Raw genomic sequence first — 25,383 nt, 5'->3', positions numbered from 1 at the left:
ACGGCCTGAGCCAGCCCACACATGGACACAGCTGCCTCCCGGCCCTGTCTCATCAGGAGGAAAGCATCTGCCCAGACTCCGGGCAGGGGTTGTCTGTATGACCGACCCCGAGAGCCCCTGGGTCTGTGGCCTCCTGGGCCCCTTTGATGGAGTGACTGCAGGGTGAGGTCAGCACTGGGCTCTCAGATGGGCGTGGGTGGACGTTTGCTGGTTTGAGGGTGGGCAAAGCCTGGCCTCCCAGGGGTCCCCACTGAAGCTGGCGGCCTTGGCCGGGAGCCATCAGGCATCATGATTTAAACCAGGCTGATCCAGGAGAAGCTTTGCTTGAAAATGCAAAGTATTTCAGAGACGACCGTCTGTTTGCAGAGAGATCTTCTCGTAGGACTCCTTCGAGCAGCCCGTGCTCCGTCTTAGTTATTATGAGGCAACGTGAAATGGGGAGGGTCGCACCACCAGTGCCCGCTTACCTGCCGCCCCGGTTCCCAGGCACCGTGTTTCATGGTGTTCAGTGTGGAAGTTTTCAAACCTGTGGGGACGTGGACATAGTTGTGCTGGACGCCCACATGCCCCGTCCGGGTCAACAACTGTGAGCACTCAGCCACACGTGCTTCACCTACATGCGCACACACGCTTCTGTGGAGCCTTTTCAAGTGAATGCGATAACAGGACGTGCCATCCCTGAGTCTGTTGCATGCCTGGTCAAGCTGGTGTCCTTGTCACACTGACAAAATTGGAGCTGATCACATGCTGTCATCAACACATCATCCCAGTGTCTCCCATGGCTACAGTCTGTCCACTCAGGGGTCTGAGGAGAGCTCTGTCCCCGGGGGCAGCTAGGATGATGGGCGGGGCTGCTCATCTGTGGCACGCCGCAGGGACCCCACTTAGGGCCCACAGACCAGTGAACCTCAGGGGTCTCCTTGCCAGCCTCCCTTTGCACAGGTGGGGAGACTGAGGCCAGAAGGAGGCCTGGTCCAGTATCCATCTCCCTCTGGGGTAGACCCTTGTTCAACCCTCTCTGACCGTCTGGCCTGTGCCTTCCAGATCCTGATTGGGCCTCCTACACCCTGGGGGTGTTCATCTGCCTGAGCTGCTCTGGAATCCACCGGAACATCCCCCAGGTCAGCAAGGTGAAGTCAGTCCGCCTGGACACCTGGGAGGAGGCCCAAGTGGAGGTATGGTCTGGGCATGGGGATGGAAGGGTGGGAGGAGACTGGGCAGTCATCCCCGTGCCCCAGGCTCCAGCTGAGGATATTGAGGGGCCGATGCTGCTCCAAGGAGGCTTGGGCTGGCCGGAACCTGAGGCGGGGGGGAGAGCCAGGAGCATCGGGCGGCCCAGGGGCTGGGCTGGACCTTAGCCCTTCCTGTGCAGCTGCCCCCACCCTCTCTCTCTGTCCCTGGGTGACTCCTACCTGCCTCCCTTTTGGCGCAGCTGCAGAGGGAATGAGTGAGTGAGTGAAAGATCACCAGAGGGACTGCCCACCCCTCAAGGGCAGCTCCCTGGGCTTTGGTCCCAAATCCCAACACCCCAGGACACTCGGTGCTCAGGGAACACCGCATGGAGCTGCTGTGCAGTGGGACAGGCCCTCTTGTTTTCAGAGGAGCCACAGAGTGTAACAAAAGTCACTCACTCACTCGCTCAGTCACACTCACGCACCCCTCCACCATTCATCCACCCACCATCCATCCATCCATCCTCCCATCCTCCCATCCTCCCATCCACCCACCATCCACCATCCACCATCCATCCACCCACCTATTCATCCACCTGACCCATGTTTATTGCACACTCGCTGTGGGAGGGCTGGCCAGGTTGCTGGCCCCTGGAGAAGGCCTTAGGGAGGGGCAGGGCAGGGAGCAGACGTATAGGCAACTCACCCCTGGGCAGCTGGGGTGGCAGGCAGGGCCCCGCAGCCCAAAGGAAATGGAGAGGGAGGGGCACGGGCGGGGGGAAAGTTCCAGACAGAGGGACGTGGCTGTGGACACTGCACAGGTGGGTGCAGGAGGGCAGGGGGTGGTGGTGGAGCAGGTGGGCCTGACCCAGGTGGAGGCGTGGGGAGGGGGCCGGGGAGCCGCAGACGGAGGCCTCTGGCTGCCCGGATTCAACCGCAGGGTCAAGGGCATCAGGAGACACGGTGGCCGTCCAGTGAGAGAAGGTGCGGCTTGGACGGGGGCTGCCGTGGGGATGGGGGGGTCCAAGGTTGGTGGCCCCATGTGCACTCCCCCCACCAGAGAGTAACAAGTTTGCTGTTTTCAGTGTAATCTTGGTGGCATTGGCCTCCCCTGGGAGCTTGTTAGAAATGCAGAGTCCCGGGCCCACCCAGGCTTACCTGCCGAGTCAGAACCTGCGTTTAACAAGGGCATCCCGTGCACACCGCACATTCCCCGTCGTGTGGTTGGAAACATCCTCAACTCGACGGGCCAGACAGCAGGAGGGCCCACCTTGATGCCGCCATGGGTGGGTTCTGGGGGCCCAGGTCGGAGAGGACGCACACGGTGTGACGCAGTGTGAGGAAGGAGGGGAGAGGGACGCAGACACGCCTGTGCTGGGAAGCCTCTGGGTGCCACCTGCGGGTGCTCCTGGGGCTGACGCTGAGGGCAGGGAGGGGGTGATGGGGCCTCCATTGCCCTCGTGTGGTCTGCACCTCTGCTGGAGTAATTAAAACAAGGGGTGGTCTCAGGCCTGAGGGGCTGGCCTACAGGGTGCTGGACCCCACCCCGAGGGAGGGGCCGGGTCTCCCTGCCATCTGGCGGTGAATCCGTGTGGAAGGGGCTGCGCGGCCCCCTCACTCAGCACCTTCCTGGGGTGGGACCCATGGGCCCAACCGGGAGGAGCCCGCTGGCTGTGGGGCCGGGCGCCAGGCCCGAGGGGCTTTCTCAATGTTTCCCTTTCTTTTTGTGTCTTTTCCGTTTTTTCCCTGAACTTTATATTCTTCCAGAACATCTTTTTTAGAAACAGCTTTATTGAGATGTAATTCACACGCACATTTCCCCCATTTAAAGTGTGCATTTCAACGGTTTTTGGTGTATCCCCAGAGTTGTGCAACCATCACCACAGTTGACTTTTGAACATTTTCACTGCCCCAGAAAGAAACCCACACTCTTTGGCTCCCACCCCACCCCCAGGCCTTTGAGCCACCCGTCTGCGTCCTGTCCCTTAGATCTGCCTGTTCTGGACATTCCACATGATGGATCCTACGCCACATGGGCTTGCGAGCCTGGCTTCCTTCACGGGGCACATTCTCAAGCTCACCCGCGTTGTAGCGCGTGTCAGGGCTCCATTCCTTCTCACAGGGGCTGAGGAAGCTCCCAGCAGGTGGGGCCCAGTTTTTCTTGTCCAGTCCTCCGTCTGTGGACACCTGGCTGTCTCCCCTCATCCGTGGATTTTGATAGTCTGGTCGTGGGTCTGCAGTCAGGGATCGCGTGTCTCGGAGACGCTCCCCGCGTTGACAGGCGTGTGGTGCTTTGGGCCGTCTCTCAGAGCCTCCCGTCCTCGCCTGGGCTGCCCGGTGCCCCTGTTGGGGGACTCAGTTTTTCTAACCAGGCCCCTCTGGATGGACATGATGGGCCTCGTGTTTTCCCCCTGTGACCACCGGGCCGGTGAGCAGCCTCGTAGGTGCATCTTCTTTACCGGTGGGAGCTGCTGGACGTCCGACCTCCTGGAGGTGGCAGTGTACCGGCAAAGGTCGTGTCACTGTCATTCCTGACAGGTTTTGCCAGACTTGCCATCGCAGCTGCTCCTCTGCCTCCCGCCTGTGGGAGGGCGTTGGCCCGCGTCCCTGCAGCCTGGCTCACCGCGCTCCTCCTCTGCTGATGGAGAGGTGGACGCTGCGTCCCCGGGAGTCTCCGCTTGGCAGTTCTTATCCAACACCGAGTGCGTGTCTTAGACTCGCTGGTTTGCTTCTCTGAGACGTTCTCTTCTGACCCTGGCTGCCTGGCTGCTGCTCTGCTGGGTGTGGTTCCCCAGGCTTCTTACAGACTGGCGAACGGAGCCCTTCGAGAGAGCAGCTGATGTTTTTTCTAGGTTGTTCGTCTTTTGACTTTGCTCACGGTGGTTTTCTGCAGTGGAAACTTTCTTACTCGGATGTAGTCAAATTTATCAACCTTGTCTTTTGTGGTTTAGGGTTTACCGCCTACTTAGATATGCCCGCTGTACCCTAGGATTATTTTTACTCATAACAGCTTTATTGAGATATAATTCACACACCAGACAGCTCACCCTTTCCGAGCGCACAGTTTGGTAGTTTAGTGAATTCACAGGGCTGTGCAGCCATGACCACTGTCTCATTTCAGAATATTTTCATATCTCAAAATAAACCTGTACCCACCTGGAGCCCTGCCCCATTCCCCACTGCCACCACCCCGCCCCTGGAGTGGAAAGACCTGCTTTCTGTCTCTGTGGGTTTGCCGATTCTGGACGTTTCACGTCAGTCAAACCACAGTCTGTGGCCTTGTGACTCTCCTCGCTCACCGAGCATCGTGTGTTCAAGGTTCGTCCGCATTGGAGCAGGAGTCAGCACATTGTTCATTTTGGGGGCTGAATCGTATCCCATCGTGTGGACACGCACATGTGGCTGATCCGTCCTTCAGGTGGCAGACATCTGGGTTGTCTCATTTTCCAGCTGTAATGAAAGCTGTGGCCGTGGGCATCCGTGTGCGAGTTTCTATGCAGGCACACATTTTCGCCTCTGCTGGAATGGAGCGGAATTGCTGGATCTTGCGGCAGCTCTGTGTTCACCATTTGAGGAGCTGTTTCCCCAAACAGCAGCACCTTCCCAGCGGCAATATGTGAGGGTTCCAATTTCCACACATCCTGCCAACGCTTGTTGCTGTCTGGCTTTAGCCGTCCTAAGGGGCGTGAGGCTGTATCTCGTTGTGGTTTTGATTGCTGTTTCCCTGATGGCTGAGGATGTTGAGCATGTTTCCCTGTGCTTCTTGGCCATTTGTATGTCTCCTTTGGAGAAATGTCCATTCAAATCTTTTACCCATTTTCAAAATGGGCCATCTTTTTATTATCGAGTTAGGAGTGTTCTTGTTATTGAGTAAGAGTTCCTCATATATCCTGGACACAAGTCCCTTATCAGATATCGTACTTGCAAATAGTTTTTCTCATTCTGTGGGTTGTCTTTTATTTTGTAAATAATAGGTTAAAAATGCAAAAAATGCAGTTTATATTCTTAGGGAGCTATCGATGTAGTTTTTTTTGTTATTCTTTGATTTTTTTTTGAGGAAGATTAGCCCTGAGCTAACATCTGCCGCCAATCCTCCTCTTTTTGCTGAGGAAGGCTGGCCCTGAGCTAACATCCGTGCCCATCTTCCTCTACTTTATATGTGGGACGCCTACCACAGCATGGCTTGCCAAGCAGTGCCATGTCCACACCTGGGATCCGAACTGGCGAACCCTGGGCCGCCGAAGTGGAACGTGCACGCTTAACCGCTGTGCCACCGGGCCAGCCCCACAAAAGTCTTGAATTTTGATGAAATTCCATTTATTTAGTTTTTTTCCTTCATTGCTTGTGCTTTTGGTGTCGTATCTGAGAGCCCATTTCCTAGTCCAAAGTCACGAAGATTTCCTCCTATATTTTCCCAAAATCACTTTTAAGATTATCCTGTCAAAACCGACTACGGTGGAGCTATTTTAAACAGAGTTGAAGCTGCCTTTCCAGAGAGATGGCCTTGCTGTCCCAAACCTTAGACGCGCCAAACCTCCGGACAGGCCCGCAGTGGCCCCGGTCTAACCAGCAGCTTTTGACAGTCAGCGGGGGAAGCACGTCCTGATCACGACGACAGGATGGCGATTGTGAAGACGGAGCCGGCGGGCAGCAGCGTTTCCTGAGACTCGCCCTCTGCCTCCTGCTGCCCTGAAAACTGCCTGGGGGACAGCGTCCCTGTGTGGCCTTCAGAGGCTCCGATTTACCACCTGGCGGGACACGGTTTGGGTTTCCACCTGAGTCCCTGCTCCCCAGGTTGCACTTCTCTGACCCCGAATAAACTTTTTGCTTCTCTTGCAGTCTTCCTCTTACTCATGGACAATCTCATGATTTTTTATCCACTACTTTTACTGTTTAAGTTTGGAAATTAGATCCTCAGTTCAGTTCACAGAAATCGCGCCTCCACCTCTCCTCCTCCTCCCTAACCCGTTGATCCTCCGCTAATGGGCGTTTCCCTGTCCATCTGAGATGTCGCTGAGATGGAGCCTGACTTGATCGTGCTGAGGCTGATGCCGGGTGTTGGATCCTATGGATCCTCTTCTGGCCTCCCAGCCTGTCCGCTGAGCCGGGCTTTCTGGGCAGGACTGTTGTCCTTAGAGCAGCATTTTAACAGGTTTTACTAAATGGTGGAACGAGTCTGAATTTTCTAGCATATTTTTGCTTGTTAATTTAAAAATGAACCTTAGAATCATTGCTAGCTTTAAAAAATTCTATTCCTGGTTTTCTTTTCTTTTCTTTTTTTTTTTTTTGAGAATCGCAAAAAACATAGAGATCAACCCAGGGAGGCAGCCTGTCTCGCCTTCCCGGAACGGGGGTCTCTGTTGCAGGTTCCCTCTGTGAGCCCAAGAGCATGTCATTTGTTCTTTGTAGGGGCTTTGGCCATTTCTCATCTGGCTGATTCTTAGGTGTTTTGCCTTGTTGCTTCATAAATGGGTCTTTCCTTTGTGATATCTGCCAGCAGACTGATGTTTTATATAGAAAAGCGATTGAACTCAGGATTGTAGTTCAGCACCAGCCTTTTGCTGAAATGTCTTAGTGCTTATGACTTTTTCCAGTTGATCCTCTTGGTCCTCTGAGCTCACAATCCAATGGTCCTGAAGGTGCAGTGACTTTAGAGGGAAGGGTCTCTCTCGGGGGACTGGGAGGCAGCAGGAGCAGAACACAGGAACCCCTTCCCTGCCCCGTCCTCGGGGCCCCTCCTGCCCTGCTCCCCACCAGCCTCAGGGCCTTTGCACGTGGCATTTCCCCGTGCAGGGACACCCTCGTGTGTGGCCTCCTGAGAGCCCTTCCCGTCACCCCCCTTGCATGCACACCCTGTGTCTGTCCTTCTAAGCCTGTTTACTGTTGTTGTCACACTCTGGTCTCTGCCGTCAGTCTGCCTCAGAGGAGCTGGGCTTCACCTGGGCCGGAGCTGGCTCTCATGCTCTGCAGCCTGTGTGGGGCACATGTTAGCTGCTCCCCAAATACGGGTCCAATGAGTGACTAAGCCAGGCTCCGTGAGGCTGAGATGGGGCATCTGGGCTGAGGGAGCAGCTCTCTGGGTGGGCGCTGCCGCGGGGCAGCCTGGGGTCTGCAACAGGGACAGAGCTCCAAGGCCGTGCTCCGCTGGGGCTCCCCTCTGCCACCCTCTCCAGGCCCCTTCCTAGGGACCTGGCCCCTCCCCCTGCCCTCCCCCTCACTCCAGCGGTTCCCTGGGACACAGGGGGACTGGGAGTTGCCGTCCAGCAGTGGCCGAGCCCTCGGGGCCCTGGGGTTGTCCTGGCGCCCGCCCCCAGCCTCCAGGCGCTCTGACCGGTCCTCTCTCTTGCAGTTCATGGCCTCCCACGGGAACAATGCTGCGAGAGCCACGTACGAGTCCAAAGTGCCCTCTTTCTACTACCGGCCCACGGCTTCCGACTGTCAGTGAGTAACAAAGGGCTTTTGTCAGGGTCGCTGGTAAACAGCACGGGGCCGGAGACGGCTCTGCAAGGACCCGCGGGGCAGGCAGGGCTGCCCAGAGTGAGCGGGCAGGGGCCACGCGGGCGTGCGGCTCTGTCTCCACCCTCCTCCCGCTGGGTTTTGGCTCTTGGCATGGTGGCCAGTGGCCGGAAGGAGGGTGGGGACCGACATTTTGCAGTTAGTAGCTGCAGCCACCTGGGTTCCGGGGGCAGCGGGGGTCTTGCCCGGCGGCTCAGTGTGGGTTTCAGAGGTCCCCGTGGGCAGTCCGGGAGGAGGATGCTGAGGCGCTGCTGTGCGTGTGGCTCGTGCTGGCTCAGCAGTGCAGGCGTGGACACGGGGAAAGTCAGACCCTCTCCCACGTGGCCCCCGGTGGCCGGAGGCTGGCTCGGGTGACCTCGCATCAGTCACTAACGTCTCTGAGCCTCGGCGTCCCCATCTGCCTTTCTGTGGGCGTCATGAGGTGACAGTGCTGCAGACTTTGCATGGGGATCCCCGCCCCCAACCTCTGGCATCCCCTCTCCCGTTCAGGCTGGACGGCCCTGCCATTTGTGCAGGCTGTTCCTACCCCGAGCCCTCACCAATTCCCCAGCGACACCCCCAGCACCCTGGGCCTGTCTGTTTTGCTCCCTCTGTTCTGCCTTCGGAGGAGCCCCTTCCTCCGGCCACTCAGAGCTGGGGGGCGGGCGCTGAGCACTTTCCTTCTTGGGTCCTGTGGGCTGGGGGCTCCTCCATGGGAGGGGGCCCCTCGGATTCTCTCTTCCCAGTGCCCAGCACAGGGCAGGCACCCCTGTGAGGTTCTGGGGGTCAGGGGTGACTGTGAGGGACCTATGGACCCAGGTTCTTGGGGAGGGGCTTTGGGGTGGGGCTGGGCTCCCAGCTGACTGGTCGGGCTGAGCCCCAAGGGAACATCCCCCCCACCCAGGGGCCGTCTCCTGCTCCTTCCACTGGGGCTGCTGGGAGATGCTGCCTGCTGCCCCTGTCACGGGAGCTGTTGCTCAGGCCGGCCGTCACCTCCAGACGCCTCCCTCTCTGGCCGTGGCCTCGGGGCCTCCTCCCTGACCGTGTCTTGCTGGCTCCCTCCTCCTCCCCAGGACTTCTAACCTCCTGAGCCAGCCTCCTCCCAGCCCTGGGCCTTCCTTCCCCAGGACGCCCATGGCCCTCTGTCCTCCCAGAGCCCGACCGTCCCCCAGCCCAGAACCTGGGATGTGTCTCCACGCAGGTGACCCCCATTCCTTGGGCAGCTGGACAGCTCTCGGCCGCCTGTGCAGGGCAGGTGGCCCTCCTCCAGAACGTCCTTCCTCTTGGGAAGGGGATAAGGACCTGGCCCACCGCCCCCCGGCCAGGCCCTGCACTCCGGCCCCTCTGGCTCCCCATCACAATGGCCCACCCTGTGAACCGACCCGCGGCTGGGCACCTGGGAGGGCTTGGCAGCATCTTCTCCATGAACCGCACAGAGCCAGGGACGGCCCGTTCAGGTCCCCGCCTCACAGACGGGACTGAGGCCAGCAGCTCCCTAGAGGCTTCACCTTCCCACATGTGACGTCTGCTCCTTCACCCTCATGGTGGGCCTGGGCCGCCCCAGCACGGAGCGGTGTCACAGCCTGAGACGCCAGCCACGGCTCCAGGCTCCCAGCGAGTGGGCCCCGCAGGCCTGCCCGGCCGGGTGGGAGGCAGCTGCGTCTGGACAGGATGCTCTGGGTCTGTGCGCACGGGCCCCACCTCTCCCACTCTCTGAGCTGCTAGGAGGACAGACTGGGTCCCGGGCCTCGGGCCTTACCAGGATGCTTGGCCGATCTCCCTCCGTCCTGGTCTCTGGAAGTGCTCATGGAGACCATGCATGTCCCTCCCAGGGGCTGCAGGTGACCAGGTTCCCCGGGAGGGAGCGTGCTCTGAACCCTAGGTGGGACCTGCCCACCTGATCCTCCACTAGGGAGAGGTGCATGGAGCAGAGCCTGCCCTGTCCACACGCACGGTAGGCATAGGCCAGCCCAGGCCAGGCCAGGCGGACCAGGAGAGTGTCGATGCTGAGCATAAGGTCTACAGCTGTGGGGCGGTGGGTGGTGTGGACTGAGTCCCATGTGGACTGTGGAGCTGTGGGGCGGTGGGAGGCGTGGACCGAGCGCTGTGTGGACTGTGGAGCTGTGGGGCGGTGGGAGGTGTGGACCGAGCCCTGTGTGGACTGTGGAGCTGTGGGGCGGTGGGAGGTGTGGACCGACTCCCTCTGTAGACTGTAGAGTGCTGTGGAACAGTAGGAGGTCCCCTTTGGGCCCGTGATGTAGACTGTGGGGTGCAGCTCCCTGATTTGCACGCTTTGGTCAGGCTCCTTGCAGGGTCAGCGCTGCAGCAGCTCCAGGGAGACAAAGGCTTGCAGGCCTCGGTTTCCCCAGCTGTGAGGTGGGGAGGGTGGGCAGCTGCGGGGGTGTTGTGAGGATGGAGATGGCGCCGGGTGGCAGAGTCTGGCCCAGGGTGGGCTCCCAAGGACTGTTGATCCCCCCCCCACCTGTCTGAAGCCCCGAGCCCACCTGGCGAGCTGGGATAAGGATCAGAGGGTCGGGCCACGTGGTCGTTTCAGCGGCGGGCATGGCTCAGGAGGCCGGGACGCAGGCTCTTCCTGTGTCACCTGCACCCTGGAGTTTCCGTCCCCACATCGGGGAAGGACAGTCATACTGGTGGCTCTCGGTTTTACTTCTGATGGAAACCAGCCCCTCCCTGCTTCCTGTGTGACCCGCGGGAGAGGCCTGGGGCCCACGGGGCCACGGAGCCAGCAGCCCCCCGCTTCCTGGCAGCCACGTGTTCCAGGAGAAGTCCCAGAGCCCCGAGCTCCCCAGGGCCCCGGCAGGCGGAGCGCCCCCCCTGAAGAGGCTGGGTGCTGGCTTCCTGGGGCCGCGGTGACTCAGCTCCACCGCCCGGTGCTGCAGCCACAGGGTTCACCGTCTCACAGGCCCGAGGCTGCAGCCACAGGGTTCACCGTCTCACAGGCCCGAGGCTGCAGCCACAGGGTTCACCGTCTCACAGGCCCGAGGCTGGAGCCGAGATCCACAGCACAGGGTGGGTCCTCTCTCCTCGCCTGCGGATGCCGGCCTCTCCCTGTGTCCCCCTGAGTCGTCCCTCCGTGCGTGTCTGTGACTCACCTGGTCTTTAAGGGCACGGGTCAGACTGGGTTGGCCACCCGACTCCAGGCGACCTCATCTTAGGTCATTAATCTGCCGCCAGTTGTCTGCCGGTAGGGCCAGTCTGAGGGCCGGGGGCGAGGACTCCAGCATCCTTTGTCGAGGGGGATGTAGTTTAACCCATCACAGCCTAGACACACAGATGAAATGCTGGGTGGCCAGGTTCCCTCAGGAGGCGGGGGCCCCGGGGCATGGGGCGGGCGGACGCGAAAGCTGCGGGGGCCCCGGCGCTTAGTGAGGGGATAGTGTGTCCTCTCTGTTTTCCCCTGGTACAAAGGAGAGAAAGAAACCCCCTTGGGAGCTGCTCACTGTGCAGAAGGGGAAACTGAGGCCCTGGGGGGGGTCACCTCCCCAGGAGGGAAAGCCCACCCCTGGGCCTCCAGGCAGGTGTCCTAGAACACGTGACTCAGAGGGTGATGGGATGCAGAGAGAAGGCGTCAGTAAGCACAGTCGGACGCCAGGCCCCCAACAGTGGGCCGGCAGGTGGGTGCGCCCCATAGCCGCTCTTGTCCATGGCTCGTTGGCAGGTGTGGCCACCCCTCGTCACAGGGCTGGGCGTGTCGTGGGTACCCTGTGGGTGCTTCCCTGGTCCAGGAGGCTGGGCCAGATGGCCTCAGGAGCCCCCAGGGACAGGCTGGCACTGATACCCTGCAGGGCGAGTGGTTCGGGATAGCTCTGCCAAGCGGGCGGGTGCTCCCTCCTGGTTCCTGCTCCCAGGGCTGCCTCCTGCTGCTGCTTCTGGAAGCTCCCGTGCCAGGCCCAGGAGGCCCTTGTGTGCAGGTGTGAGCCATGGGACTGGCATCCATGCCAAGGCAGTAGCCCCAGACCTCCTGGGTCCCATTTCTGATGGGCATGGACAAGGCCACAGGACGGCTGCCAGCTCCCTTGATGTCCGCCAGGCCCCTGGCTCACACACGTGTGACGTTGGGTCCTCCCCGGCTCTGAGAGGCCAGGCACGTTTCCCCGTGTTACAGATGTGACACTGGGCGCGAGAGGGACTCACTCCCCAGGGTTGTCAGGCTAGCCCCCCATAGGGGGTGGAGTGGTGTCTCTCCCCAAAGTCAAGTCAAGTCCCAACCGCGGGACCTGTGAAGGGACCTTATTTGGAAATGGGGTCCTTGCAGATGAGATCAAGTGCGGGATCTCCAACGAGATGATCTGGCTTTAGGGTGGGCCCAAATCCAATGGCAGCTGTCTTCGTAAGAGAAAGGAGAGGGAGCCTGAGAGGGACACACAGCGAAGCCACACGACGACGAGGCTGAGATGGGAGTGGTGCGGCCACAGGCCCGGGAAGCCGCAGCCGCCAGAAGCTGGAGGGGCCTGGAGCAGAGTGTCCTGAGCCTCTCCAGGAGGAATCGGCCTGCAGTCCAGGGTTAGACTTCTGGCCTCCCGGACCCGGAGAGGGTCCATCCCTGTTGTTTCAAGACACCCCGTCTGGGGTGATTAGTTACAGCAGCCCCAGGACACGCATGCTCACCGGTGCATGGAGCCAGGGCCCCAGAGGCAGGCCAAGGGTGCGAGGCGGCCTCTGGAGGACTGGGGGATCCCGGCGGACCTGGGTGCGACCCCAGCTTCGTGCCTGACCACCCGGGCCCAGCACGAGGCCAGAGCTCTCCTGTTCTGTTCCGTGTTCGTGACCAGACACGGAAGAGCCGGAAGCTGGGGAGCGGGGCCAAGGCTGCGCCCGCCCTCCACCTCGCACCGGGCTTGTGTTGTCCTCAGAGGGGCGGCCATCTCCGTGGTGACGTCACTTTATGCTCACGTGGGCAGAGGCAGGAGTGGAGGCGTGGCGGCCTCTGGGGACAGGGGTCTTGGCGCAGCAGCTGACGGTGCCGTCAGGGACCTGGGGCGGCCCCTCGGGGCCTGCAGTACTTTGAGTCTGCGTCCGACAGTTTCTTCCTGATCCCTGTGGGGGCCACCCAGCCAGGGGACAGTCAGGGGCAGCTTCCTGGCCTTCAGGGGTCCTGACAGTGGCTGGCACTGTCCTCAGAGCCACCCTCCAAGGCGGTGCCAGGGGGCCATCTCCCAGGTGACAGGGTCAGGGTTCTGGGCTGGTCCCCTGAGTCTGCAGAGACGGGGGAGGGGCCAGGCACATCTGCTGGTCCTCCGCGCCCCGTCCCGCAGGGGGCGCAGGCTGAGGGGAGGTGGGGACCCAGAGGGACAGCCTCAGAGGACACCAGGGCCAACATCTCCAGGATATTTGGGAATCCAGGTGAGCTGTCCACCTGGCCCCGCAGAGGGGTTCGTCAGAGGAGCAGGAAGATCGTGTCCGTGCCCTGGGACCTTACAGCACAGAGCTGGGCAGGACCACAAACCCCAGAGGCCGGAGAGTCAGCGAGTGCAGCCTGTGAGAGCGGCATGGGAATGCCACGGAGCAGGTTCAGAAAGGGTCTGGGGAGGTGGGGTTGGGTGTCAAGGCCAAGGTCATGGAGGCCCCCCCCCCCGCCGTGGACATTCAAGCTTGGAGATGAGGAGGTGTGGGGGCTGCGGGGGGCACAGGTGGGCAGGGGCTGAGTGGGAGGAATGGGGAGGAGGCAGCATGCTGAGCAGGGGATGGAGATGAGGTCAGGGCCATGGGGGTCACAGAGGGTCTTGTCAGCACTGGAAGAGCTGAGTGGAGGACTGTGGAGGGCATTGAGCCGAGGGCACAGTTGCCTTGTGTCCATCTGGCTCCCTGGGGAGAACAGACCCTGGGGGGCGGCCTGGGAGGAGGGAGGTGGCAGCCCGGATGAGGGCGGAGGGGAGGCTGAGCTAGGTTTGCTGATAATCAGTGCGGGGCCTGGAGGAAGGAGTGGTAGGCTTGTGCAGCCCACCAGGGAAGGGGCCCCCCTGCAGAGCGAGCCCCTCCTCTGCCGGCCTGGCCTTCCCTGGCTGCTGCCCTCTCGAGCCCTCTGATCTACTGTGCCCTGACTACAGCTTCCCTGATGAGGGTCGGTGCTGGTCCAGGCCAGGTGCGGGCGGGGCCCCCCAGCTCTCTCTGCCAGAGCCCACCCAGCGGACAGATGCTGTGTTCCCTCACGGGGCAGGGGCCTCTTCCTTCTCTACATCCTAGTGATCAGCTGAAGGGAGGTGGTCAGTGGGATAGGAAGCAGCCGTGGGAACTCGCCACGCCATGCCGACCCAGAGCACGTGCTCCATGGGGACGCCAGTCCTAAAAGGCCACACACGCACGGCTCCATTTACAGGAAGTGTCCAGAACGGGCAACTCCAGAGCCAGGAAGTGGACTCGTGGTTTGGGGGGGCGGGAGCAGGGGGTGACTACGGATGGGTACAGGTTTCTATTTGGGGTGATGGAATGTTCTGGAACTGGGTAGTGGTGAACATGCCATGAACCCTGAGTCGACCACTTTAAGTGGGTGAATTATGGTATGCAATTGTACCTCAGTTTTTAAAGGCAGGGTGTTAAGTGGTGAAACTGGTGAGCAAATGCTTTTAAAAATGGAAGCTGCAGCCCTTCTGGCCAGTGTTTGTGGCCACCCTCCTGACCACGGGGCTTCCAGGGCCGGGTGCCCACAGGGCCCCAGGAGCGGCCCTCGGCCCCGCTGTCAGGCCCAGGGAGCGTTCCCCCGCCCTCCGCCAGCTGGGTCCCGGGCTCCCGGCTTACTGTCCCCTCTCTCTGCAGACTCCTGCGGGAGCAGTGGATCCGGGCCAAGTACGAGCGGCAGGAGTTTACGCGCCCCGAGAAGCAGGAGCCGTACTCTGCAGGTGAGGCCACAGGGTCTCTGCCTCTGTCTCTGTCTGTCCGTGTCTCTCTCTCTGTCTCTGTTCCCTCCCCATCTCCCCGGAGCCGGCAGAATCTCTGGGATCCTGCAGCCGCGCCTCTGCTCCGGGTGAGGGCAGGGGGAGGGTCCTGGCAGGGGGAGGGGTGAGCGGGCACACAGCAGAGGCAGCACCAAAGCCAGGGGTGGGCCAGGCCACCCGGTGGTCCCGTCAGCACGGGGAGTGATGCCCGTTCTGAGCACAAGGAAAACCAGCCAGGTGGTCAGATGCGAGGTGGCTCCAGAGCCCATCGGAGCAACCCCGTATCCCACCACACGGCCGCGCAGGGCCAGTGGTCCTGAGTCCAGGGGCTGTGGGGCCAGGAGGGGCTCTGCGTGCAGCCGGCACACCCTCGGAGCAGCCCCCCCATCCCCTGTCCCCGCCCCCCTCGTGTGGCCTTGATTCAATTACCATCGCCCTTGCAGCATCTCCTTCCCTCCCCACGGTCCCTAATGAGAGAGCAAGGGCAGCACACGGGCATCTGCTGTCAGCGCAGGGTCTGCGCATGCTCCGTCCCTGCCTGACACCCGGCCTGCCGGCCCCGGGAGCCCCGGGAAGGCCCCAGAGCAATTCTGTCTCCCAGGCGTAAACCTGTCAGCGATCCATACAGCGCTGTGTGGCCTCCTTTCAGAGGCGGTGCAGGGTGGCTGACGCTGCATCACAGAATGCTGTGTCTGTCCTCCCGTCGGGACATCTGGTTGTAAGTGACAGGAATCCACCTCAGCTGGGTGTAAAGAAAACGCGAATGGGATTGGCTCACATAATTGGAGCGGCTCCAGGCACAGCTTGATCCAGGGGTTCAGTTGGTGTTGTCAGGACTTGGCTTCCATGTTTCCACCTCTGGTTCTGCTTCCCTGGGTTAGCACCAACCCTCCTGGTGGCAGTTCTGCTCCATCAGAGATGGTCAGGGATGGCTGGTCTGGACGGGCGTGGGACCCAGTCACGATGACCAGGGGGGTATGGTGTGTGCCTGCCTCTGGAACTGGGAGCAGTCCTCTCGAGAAAAAGTGGGATCTGGGTTCCAGAAGTGGGGGTGCACCCAGGGCGGCAGAACCCACAGATCTGAGCCATCACAGGCGTTTGGAGAGTGGGGTCTCCAGGGGCATCTGGGTGTCGGTTCCAGGTGCTCAGGTTGGCTGAGGCCAGCAGAGCCCAGAGGTGTGACGGCTGTGGTGAGCTGGGGGACCGCGCCCCCCGCCCCTGCCCGTGGTTCCTGCTCAGATGCTGCCTCCAGCTCCCGCATCGTCCTGCCCTTCCTCTCATGGGCCGTCCCCAGTCCCCCGGGAGCGTGTGAGACGTTGGCGGGCCGACAGAAGTTTGCGGGGACCCTAGCAGCATCTGAGCGGCTGGCCTTTGAAGGCCGTGGCTGTGAGGAGGCTGCGTCTCTGTCAGGCCGTCCCAGCCGGCGGGAGCAGCACCCCTGTTACTGTCACTTTTGCCCGTTGCCCGGAAAGCCGGTCACGAGCAGAGGGAGGGTTAGCTCACAGGAGGCCAAGCGAGGAGGTGGGAGAGTGAGTCTCCAGCCGGCTCCCTGAAAATGGGGGCTCAGGGTACTCGTGGGGTGCAGGGCGAGGTGGTGGGAAGTGTGCAGATAGATGATCTGGGGTGAGCAGCGGTGAGAGATTGATGGTCTCCGCGCCTCTGCACGGGACGCATGCTCATCACATGGCACGTGACACATCTCAGGGCGGGGCTTTTAGCCTCTGGGCGTCTAAAGGTTGCCTGTCGGACGTCTGCGCAGCCCAGTTGATGGGTCAGTGGTCTCAACTGGCCTGGAGTGGACACAGGGTCCTGATTCCTGGAAAACAGCTCACGCACCCATTGCCGGGGCGACCCAGGCCCGGGGAGGTGTCTGCAGGAGCCGGGTGGAGTTGGGCAGCAAGTCGCCGGAACAGCCCGTCAGCCACGCGGCGGAACGGCTAGAACTGCAACCGGTCATGGCACGGAGGAAGGAACTTTGGTTACCAGCCACCGAATCCTCCAGGACTGAGCTGTGTGCCGGTTTCCCCCCGAGCCCCCTGGACAGCTGCGCGGCCCCGTGGGGATGTCGTCCATCTGGACACAGGGTGCCCACCCTTCACAGTGAGGACAGCCCAGGGAGGTGGGCGAGTGTGGCTGGGGCTGCGGCCACAGAGAGAGCACTCGGGGGCTTCTTGTGGGGGCTGCCGGGCAGCGGGGGCGCGGACGTGACTGTGTGGACCCCGCGTGAACCACCCCGCAGAGGACAGCGTCTTGAGGACCTGCTGGAGGGGCGGCGCTGGCGTCCTGGACCACTCGCTGTGCGCTGGGTCCTCATCCTCAGCCGCGTGGGAGGCAGCGGCCCAGTGTGGCTCTCACCCTGAAGGGCAGAGTGGGGCCTTCTGGCCCTTTCCGCTTGTGGCCTCTTACCTCTGAGTGCCTGGCCCCTGGCCTGGCCCCGAGGGCTCCCTCTCATCGAGGCGACCCTGGCCTCAGCTCCGCTCCTCCAGAGCCAGTGCAGAGGCCCTTCCTGCAGCCCTCACGTCCCGCCCCCGAAGCTCGCCCGCCGCCTCCCCAGGCCCCAAGTGGTCATGTCCATGCCCCCCTACCCCGGCCCAGCCCTGCAATTCACAGAAACAGAGCCCTGGGGCCATCAGCTTGTGTCCTGCCTCCACCGAGGTCCTCACGGGGCCACCATCGGGGCAAGGCCACCTCAGGGTCATGTGGGGAGGTGCCCAGTACGCTGGCTGAGAGCCCCAGGTCCTGGCACCGCCCCGCTCTGGGGACCCAGAGGGGCCTGAGCCGTGGTCCTGTGTGTGGGTCCTGCTGGAGCAGCCCCTAAATCTCACCGGCTCGCTGCGGAGGCCTCCCCTCTCCTCCCGCCCCCGATCTCCTCCAGGAGTGGGGCAGCATGCGGGAAGCCCCAGGGGCACCGCCCCCTCAGCCCAGTGCCCCAGACCCGCGTCATGCCCAGCACGCGGCAGGGTGGAGGGGCAGCAGAGCCCAGCATCCAGGGCGGCCGGCCCGCGTCCAGGGCAGGAGGGCAGGTGGAGCAGACGCGCCAGGACCGGCCGGCCACCCCGGAGCTGCCCCGTCCCTGTGGGTCCTCCTCAGACGCCCCTCCCCGGCCGTGAGGAGCAGCGGGGGGTTTCCAGGCGCCTCCCTCCGGCTCCCCATTGGCCGCAAGACACACCCCCTGGCCCACACGAATGCAGAAGTGCCCTGTGCGTCTGCGGAGGAAGGGGAAATGCAGTGTGGAGGTGAGGCGCCCGGCCTGACCTGCCCGGAGTGGGCTGGAGCCATGGGCCGCCCCGCGGGGTCGCAGGGCCGGCCGCCGTGTGCTGTGTCGGGAGCCTGTACCGTCAGCTTGGGTGTGGTGCCCTGGGGTGTGGGGAGTGGGCACAGCAGCGTGCACCTGCCGCCAAGGCCTGTCACCCTGCACAGCTGCCCTGCCTCGGACCGCGCTCAGGGCGTCCCAGCAGGGAGAGTCCGGCCCCCGGCATCCAGGAGCTCCTGGGACCAAACAGACAGTTCAAGCAACAAAACAAATGACGATAGAGGATTTTAACCCAGAGGATAAAGTACACGCCAGAGTCCGTTCCCAGATGAAGAAAGAACTGAGTCAGTCCGTCACAGGGGAGAAGGGACGACTCCTTCTCACAGAATTCCAGCGAGTGAAGGCGCGAGGATCGAGGGATGCAGGAGGTGGCCAGCAGTCGGAGCCCCGGGGACTGGGAGCAGACCAGACCGTGGCGGACGCCCAGTCGGCGGTGGAGTAGGAGGGGCGGGATTTACCTGGTGTCTTCCCGAGACGCTGACCAGGACAGAGGGGAAGTAGCACCTTCCCGGGGGGGACCCAGCAGCCCCCTTCTGGGGGGACCGAGGGGCGTGGACGATGCGCACTGAGAGCCACAGTTCACCTCAGCTGAGAGGAGATGCCACGTGAGCCCGGCCCCGGGACCCTGGACGGGACACCGACCGCGTTCCGCAAGATGCCGAGGCTGTGGAACGCACGGCAAGATGGGGGACCGTCAGAGGCTGCCAGCGGCCGGGAGTCACGCCACGTGCCGCACCATCTGGACGGCAGCCTGGGGCTGGGGGACATTAGAGGGACCTCGGTGGACGGGGCGGAAGTTGTCAGCAGTGTTGCCCAAGCTGACTGTGGCTTTGATAGCTATACTGTGGTCAGGCGTGTGCTGATGCTGGGGCCGGCCCACGCGGTCGGGAGCCTGCCGCGTCCCCCGCTCAGTCACTGCACATGTGCGTTCCCACCCACTGACAGGCCGGGCGGGACCTGGCACCCCGCGTGGCTGAGTCTCACGGGACCTGGTGGCAGGGAGGGCGCGGGCCGGCCTGTGGCAGCAGGGGCTGGGGTCCAGGTGGCCCCGGACAGGCGGGTGCTGACCTGGCACTCCCCACCGCCCACACTCCATGCCGCCACCTCAGCCGAGGTCCTGGGTGTGGGGAGGAGCCTGCACCCCCATGATAACGGGGCCTCTTGGGCTGGGCGCGCCCCCACCTGCCCCACCCCAGGCCCTGCTCGCGGGGGCTGACCCTGGGTACAGCTGCTCCTGGCTCCCTCCCCACACTGGCTCCGTCTTGAGCCAGAGTCTCAATGGCTGCCTTTCAGGCCGGACAATGCCCCCTGTTGTCCAGAGGGCCAGGCCGCCCCCAGTCACCGACAGACACAGCGCTTCCTGCGAGGCGTCGGGCCCCCGTTCCTCCCGTGGGGTTATCCTCTCCCTGCCTCCTCTCCGCCGGTCCCCGCCATGGGTTAGGGTACTGCCTCCTGAGACACCTGGCTGTGCAGTCAGTGCTGTCCTGCCTGGGTCCCAAATGTCACAGGGAGAGCTGAGTGCTCAGAGGCAGGTGGGGCCAGGGCCTCACTGAGTGACAGAGCCCACCCCCGTGCCTCGGTTTCCCCATCTGTGCAGTGGGGAGGACATGGTGCCCAGTGCAGGGTTGTTGTTGGGACATCAGCTGTGGGGTACACATTGGGCCCAAGGTGTCCCTGAGGTAGCTGGTGGTGTTTGTGGGGTTTGGCTAGGACTTAGGACTGTCCATGCCCCGTGGGTCCGGGCGGGCTCCCCACTGGACTCAGGACTGCCTGTCCCGACCCCGCAGTGTTTTCCATGTGGGGGTCCGAATTGGCTGCTCTCTTGCCTCAGACCCCTGTGTGTGGGTCCCAGGGTTTGGGGCGTGTGGAGTGGGGGGGTGCTTTTGGACTAACCTGGCCCCTGAGGGGTGGCCCCTACCCCAGCTCTGCCCAGTACCCAGTGGGGCGTCCACATGTCTGGTGCAGGTGGCCGACTTTCTGCAGAGTCTGGCAAACCCGTTTGTGAGCATGGGGGTCTCTTCCTCTGGGTGCAGACCCTGTGCTGGGTGCTGCGGGGGCTCAGGAGATGGGTAATGTGACCCTGGGGAGCCCCTAGCCCGACCCCTGGCCTCATTGTGAGCCGCCTCCCCCCAGGAAGCAGGACTTGCTCCCTAATTCCCTGCTGGCTGCTGTGTGACCTTGCAGAGGTCAGGCAGGGTCTCTGGGCCCTGGATTCCTTGTGCATAAAATGGGAGACAGCTTGGTACCCCAATAACGTGGGCCTACAGGTCGGGGCCCTGCCTCCTGGCTCTCGCTGCGGCCCACGCCAGCAGACCCTCCTGGCAGCTGCTGGGCGTGTGCTGGTTGTTGAATGAATGAACGAACGAGGGAACACATGTGGGCAGGTGTCCCAGTCGCACATCCTGGGGCCCTGCCAAGTGGCCAGAACATTGGCGTCTTGACACCCACGAGCTGGACGTTCTGGACTGTGGTCTGGAGCCCCTGACGTGAGCCAGGCCCGAAGTAGCCCCTCCCCTCCCGCCAGCCCGCCCGGGTCGGGGCTCAGACGCGCTCCTCCTGTGGGCCCCCCCTGCCCCCACCTTAGCCGAGCCGCTGGGCGACGTGGGGAGGGCCAGACATCCCCGGACAGCCCCGGGACATGGACGCTGTGCCCTCCGCCGCTGCTGCCCTGGTGCAGGCCCTGCGTGTTCACACGCCCACGCGTGCACGTTCACACACGCTCACACGCCATTTGCAGCCGCAAGTGGCACGTGTGTTCACACCTGCACTTCGAGCACGTTCGCACGTGTGCTCTTAGGTGTGGATGGTCACATGCAGCTTGCATATCACACGCATGTTCACTCACACGCAGGAACGCCGCCTCATCGGCCGTTGCTGAGGCCTTTGTCTGATGGTGGCCCGGCTCACTGTTCCCGGAACGCCAGACAGCCGGGCTTTTACTCCCCACTGCAGAGGGCCCCTGCTCTGGCCAGGCCCTCCGACCGACCCCCAGCCTCCGACCTTTCCTCGTTGGCCTCGTTGGGCCATTTCAGCCAGAACATCTGGGAGTCCCGGGTGGAGGCATGCCTGGGGCCTGGTTGCTGTGGGGTGAGGCTTCTGTGGGCCCGAAGAGGCTCGTTGGGAAGGATGGTGGTCAGAGCTGTGCCCCTTGGTCTGGGCGCCCCGCGCGCTGGCTCTCAGGCGGACAGGACGGGAGTGGAGCTCCACCCCAGGGGCTGCACCTGGGTCCCCTGCAGCCGCAGCCTGAGCCCTGCCCGGCCGGCAGCCCTCCCCGCGGGGCTCAGTGCGACCTGAGACGTGGTGGGTGCCAGGGAGAGAATGAACCCAGGTGGGTGGGCAGAGAGCCAAAAGTGCCCCAGAGGCTGTGGCCCACGCCCGTGGATAGCAGAAGCCCGGGCAGGTCCCCGGTGAGGTGGGCAGAGCTGGCGGGAGCAGGCAGGGAGCCGGGGCGGGCCGCTGGGCAGCAGGCGGGAGGGACGGGGTGGGAGGGATGGGGAGCCATGCCAGACAAGGTGTGGCTGCTCTGTGCTGGGCCCTGCGGCAACCTGTCGGCATTCGACTGGAGCTTGCAGGCCCGGGACCCAAGTCCTGGCCTTCTGCGGAGTGGCTGGGGTGGGGCGGTCTAGGACTCAGTTTCCCCGCTGCCTCCCAGGCCCTGGCTCTATGCCCAGAGGACACCCCTCCACCAGGGCACCCCCCCAGGTAGAAGCCACACAGCGTGGGGGCCCATCTGCCACCCCGGGGCCTGGGCACAGAACGCCCAGCCTGGCCCACAGACAAGGCCCCGTGGTGCCCGCTCCAGTTAAAACGTCCACGTGTATTCACACGCATAGGGTGTAATGGACATGTAATGTGCACACCCAGTGTGCAGCTGGTTCCACGGGCTCTGACAAACGCAGCACGCGGAGCCGCGCTCTGCAACACGTCCGTGGTCAGCCTCCCGCCGCGCCCCAGCTGCTTTGGCCACCGGTCAGCTGTGTCAGGTTGTGTCCAGTTGTATGACGACAAGAAAAGCCCCAGTAGACACGCGCCCTGGCTTTCATGGGATCGTAGCGTCCATCTCTCTTGGGTTGTTGTTTTTCTCTGAGTCACGGGACAGGTGTCTGCCACCTTTAGGAGAAAGTGCCGAGCGTCTTGAGAGCGGCCACCCCACGTTGCAGGCCCTCTGGCATGCAGAAGGTGCCGCAGTGCTGCATGCTGGCCCACACCTGGACGTCGGCGTTGCGACTGCTGAGGCCCTTCCAGCGGGTGTGTGCTGCTGTCTCATCGCCACCTGTGGTGCTGAGAATCTCCTCCCGTGCTGGTTCCGGGCAATCCCGGACGACTTTCTGAGAAGAGGCCGAGGAGAAGCACCTGGGTCGTGGGCCGGCTCTCCAGCCTCCCAGCAGGTGGTGCTGGGCCCAGCACCCAGCAGATGCTGGCACACGGTGGCACCCGGCACAGGATAGGGCCCAGCACACAGTAGGCACTGCACACAGTGGGACTAGGCACATGGTAGGATCTGGTGCACAGTAGGCACGGGCACACAGTAGGTGCTCAGTAAATGGTGAGTGAGGCATCTGCCTCTTCCCTGGGACCGGCCTGTCCTTTGGGAGAACACGGTCCCTCCCAGCATAGCCGGGCTCCAGTGTTTGCGAGCCCAGCTGCGTGCAGCCTGGAGAGGCCCGTCTTGGGGGGACGGCTGTGGCTGTGAGCCGGGTGTGACAGCACGAAGCTGGGGCCTGGAATCTGTGGGGATCTGGCGACTCTGAGGCCCTGGGCCTTGGTGAGCGTGGCCGTGGGCCCACTGCTGGAGAGGCCGGCGTGGCAGGAAGGCTCCCAGCACCAGGGAGCTGGCTGGTCGGGGCCATGGCAGAGTCTGGCAGCCACGTCCCTTGTCACAGGGGTGTCCGCAGCTGGGAGAGGCTGGCGCAGCCCGAGGGGGGCGCCGCTGATGCAGGCTGAGGGCCAAACGGCCATACCCGAGCTGGGCCGCAGTCAGGGACCCTGGCCAGCGCCCATCCTAAAATACTGCGGTTGCTGTCACAGCGCCTGAAATTAGGCATCTTGGCGGCTGGCTGTCGGGAAAGGACGGGAACCAGACAGACTTGGGCAAGCGCTTCCCTCCGTCTTGCGGCCTCTGGTTCTGGCTGGGCCAGGGGTGGGCCAGTGGGAACGTGGAGTGCACGGCAGAGCAGGAGCTCGTCACCCACTGCGGCTGCAGCAGGCTGGCCTCCCCCAGCTTGGGCTGCCGCCTCGCGTCCTGAGGCACTGCTGCCACCTGCTGGGCACCACGGGCAGCGCAGCCGAGGGCTCCTGCTGGGCAGGGAGCCCCAGACCCGGCGCCACCCAGGTGACCTGGGACCAGGACCTGACGTCTTGGAGCCTCAGTTTCCCCTTCTGCGCGAGGGCAGACACCCTGGCGTGTGCCTTGGAGGTCTGGGGGTTCAGAGACGAAGGCGGCCGAGCGCTCAGCCGGGGCCTCGCTGGCCGTGTACAGGGGCTGGCAGGGGCCCTCCTTGCAGACGTCTCTCCTCCAGCCGGCCGCGAGAGAGCTGCAGCTCAGCCACGTCTGCGTCCACACTCAGCTCACGAGGCTGACCCGGGGCCTGGGGAGGCCGGCCTTGATGCGAAGGCAAGTGGACTTCAGCTTTCCCCGGGCCAAGTGCTCGTTTGGTCAGTCAGCGAACACTTTGGGTAGGGCCCTGCTTGGGCTTAGGGGACACGGCAGTGGCCCCGTTCCCAGCGCACACAGAGGGATGTGTCTGTGGTGCCGTGTGCCGGGCCGGGGCACGTCAGCCTCTCCCCGGGCTCTGAGGGCTGTGGGGACCTCTGAGCTGTTGGGGAGGGAGCAGGCCCCGTCTGGCACCGTCCCGAGACGGACAGACCGGGAGGCGCCAGCTGCCCCCTCCCTGACACCAGGCTGCCGCCTTTTTATGGCCACATGTCTCGGGAGCAGAGCAAACAGCCCGTCTCCATGGTGTCAGGAATGGGGCCGCCTTGGCGGCTGGGCTCTGCGCTCCAGCAGGGGGGCCGCACGCGCCTGGGCCCTCACAGCACCCTGAGCCGGCCTCGCAGGGCACCTCTCCCCCGTGGCAGCAGGACCCACTCCCCAGACAGGGCGCTCAGAAGCTCACGGCAGTTTGTACAGGAGCCTGCAAACCCTGACCGGGTGACCCCACCCCTGGAATGTGCCAAGGACAGCGGGGCGCCCCGTGGACAGTCGGTCACACGGAGCACAGCAGAGCTGCTCATGGGACCGAGAACTGGAGACAACCAGGCGGCCATCCACGGGGCCTGGGTTGGCAGGGCAGCGTCCGCAGGGTCCCGTCGGTGAGGAAAACGGACGAACCACTGACGTGGGGGCAGCCCCGTGAAGCTCCAAAAAGGGTGGTGTCCAGTGAAACCCAGCCAGGCCCCGGTGTCCCCCGGCTCCTCTCGGATAGGCAGAGCGAGTGGGACGTGGGGGCCTGGGAAGGGCACCTGTGCCCAAGGGCACCGCGCTCCGGTCCTGCTGCGCCAGCAACCCTGTGGCTCCCGGCTCCTCAGGGCCCAGCCCCCACCGCCGGGCCAGTGGGGGCAGCAGGGCCAGCCGCTCCCCGCACTCTGACCACCGCCACGGCGCCCTGTGCTGCCGCGGCCCCGTCTCCCACTGCCCCCTCACGAGGACCCTGGCCCAGCCCAGCCCCTCCCTCACCTGCCAAGTCAGTTGTGCTGAATAAGGTGACGTCCCCAGGTTCCTGGGACTAGGGGGCGGACGCCGGCCCGCACAGGGGTCTCTTGGGTCCACTGACGCCGAAGCTCCCTTCCCACGGCGCTGCCACCTCCAGGAGGACACCAGGGAAGAGACGAGCAGCCCGTGGGAGGCAGCAGCGGCCAAGGCTCCCGGCACCCTGCATCTGCCCAGCTCGCGCCCACCCAGCTCGCGCCCACCCAGCCTCCCCCCGGGGCTGACGTCCCTGGGGACGGGCAGGACGGCTGGCCAGAGTCCCCTGCCCGTGCCCTCCGCGTGGTCAGGATGGCGGCCTCGGCCCCGTCCCTTGTGACCCTCTGACCCACGGCCCCCTTCTCCCCAGGATACCGAGAGGGCTTCCTCTGGAAGCGTGGCCGGGACAACGGGCAGTTTCTAAGCCGGAAGTTTGTGCTGACGGAACGAGAGGGAGCCCTGAAGTATTTCAACAGGAACGACGTGAGCCGGGCTCGGGGGCAGGCGGTAGCAGGTGCTGTCGTCGGGTAGTGTCCTGGCCTCCCCTCCAGGACAGCCGCACCACCTCCTCAGCTGCCCACATGCATCCTGGGAGCCATGCTGGTCCCACAGGCACATGCCACCCCCCATGGGGACATGCCACCCCCATGGGGACACACTGTTCCCCCCATGGGGACATGCCACCCTCCATGGGACACGCCACCCACCATGAGAACACGTCACCCCATGTGGGGACATACTACCCCCCCATGAGGACCTGTCACCCACCCCTTGTGAGGACATGTCACTCCCCTGGGACACCCCCATCCGCCCCTCACTCACAGT

At 63.3% G+C, this 25,383-nt stretch overlaps 2 protein-coding genes across 2 annotated transcripts in view; both read left to right on the top strand.

The window, feature by feature from the left end:
- The window catches only part of COX19 (cytochrome c oxidase assembly factor COX19), a 45,180-nt gene extending 44,005 nt beyond the window's left edge, over positions 1-1,175 (top strand). Inside the window, exon 4 of the transcript XR_011424435.1 lies at positions 1,045-1,175. The gene's annotated coding sequence lies outside the window, so the exon portion shown is untranslated. The remainder of the gene's footprint in view (positions 1-1,044) is intronic.
- ADAP1 (ArfGAP with dual PH domains 1) overlaps positions 1-25,383 on the top strand; it is a 63,653-nt gene that overhangs the window by 26,320 nt on the left and 11,950 nt on the right. Inside the window, exons 2-5 of the mRNA XM_023655071.2 lie at positions 1,045-1,175; positions 7,522-7,613; positions 14,442-14,524; positions 24,929-25,041. Of these exons, the coding sequence (XP_023510839.1) occupies positions 1,045-1,175; positions 7,522-7,613; positions 14,442-14,524; positions 24,929-25,041 (419 nt within the window). The remainder of the gene's footprint in view (positions 1-1,044; positions 1,176-7,521; positions 7,614-14,441; positions 14,525-24,928; positions 25,042-25,383) is intronic.

This window comes from Equus caballus, chromosome 13 (genome assembly GCF_041296265.1).
Source record: "Equus caballus isolate H_3958 breed thoroughbred chromosome 13, TB-T2T, whole genome shotgun sequence".
In the NCBI taxonomy this organism is placed as follows: domain Eukaryota; kingdom Metazoa; phylum Chordata; class Mammalia; order Perissodactyla; family Equidae; genus Equus; species Equus caballus.
This window is presented reverse-complemented; position numbering and strand designations above follow the sequence as displayed.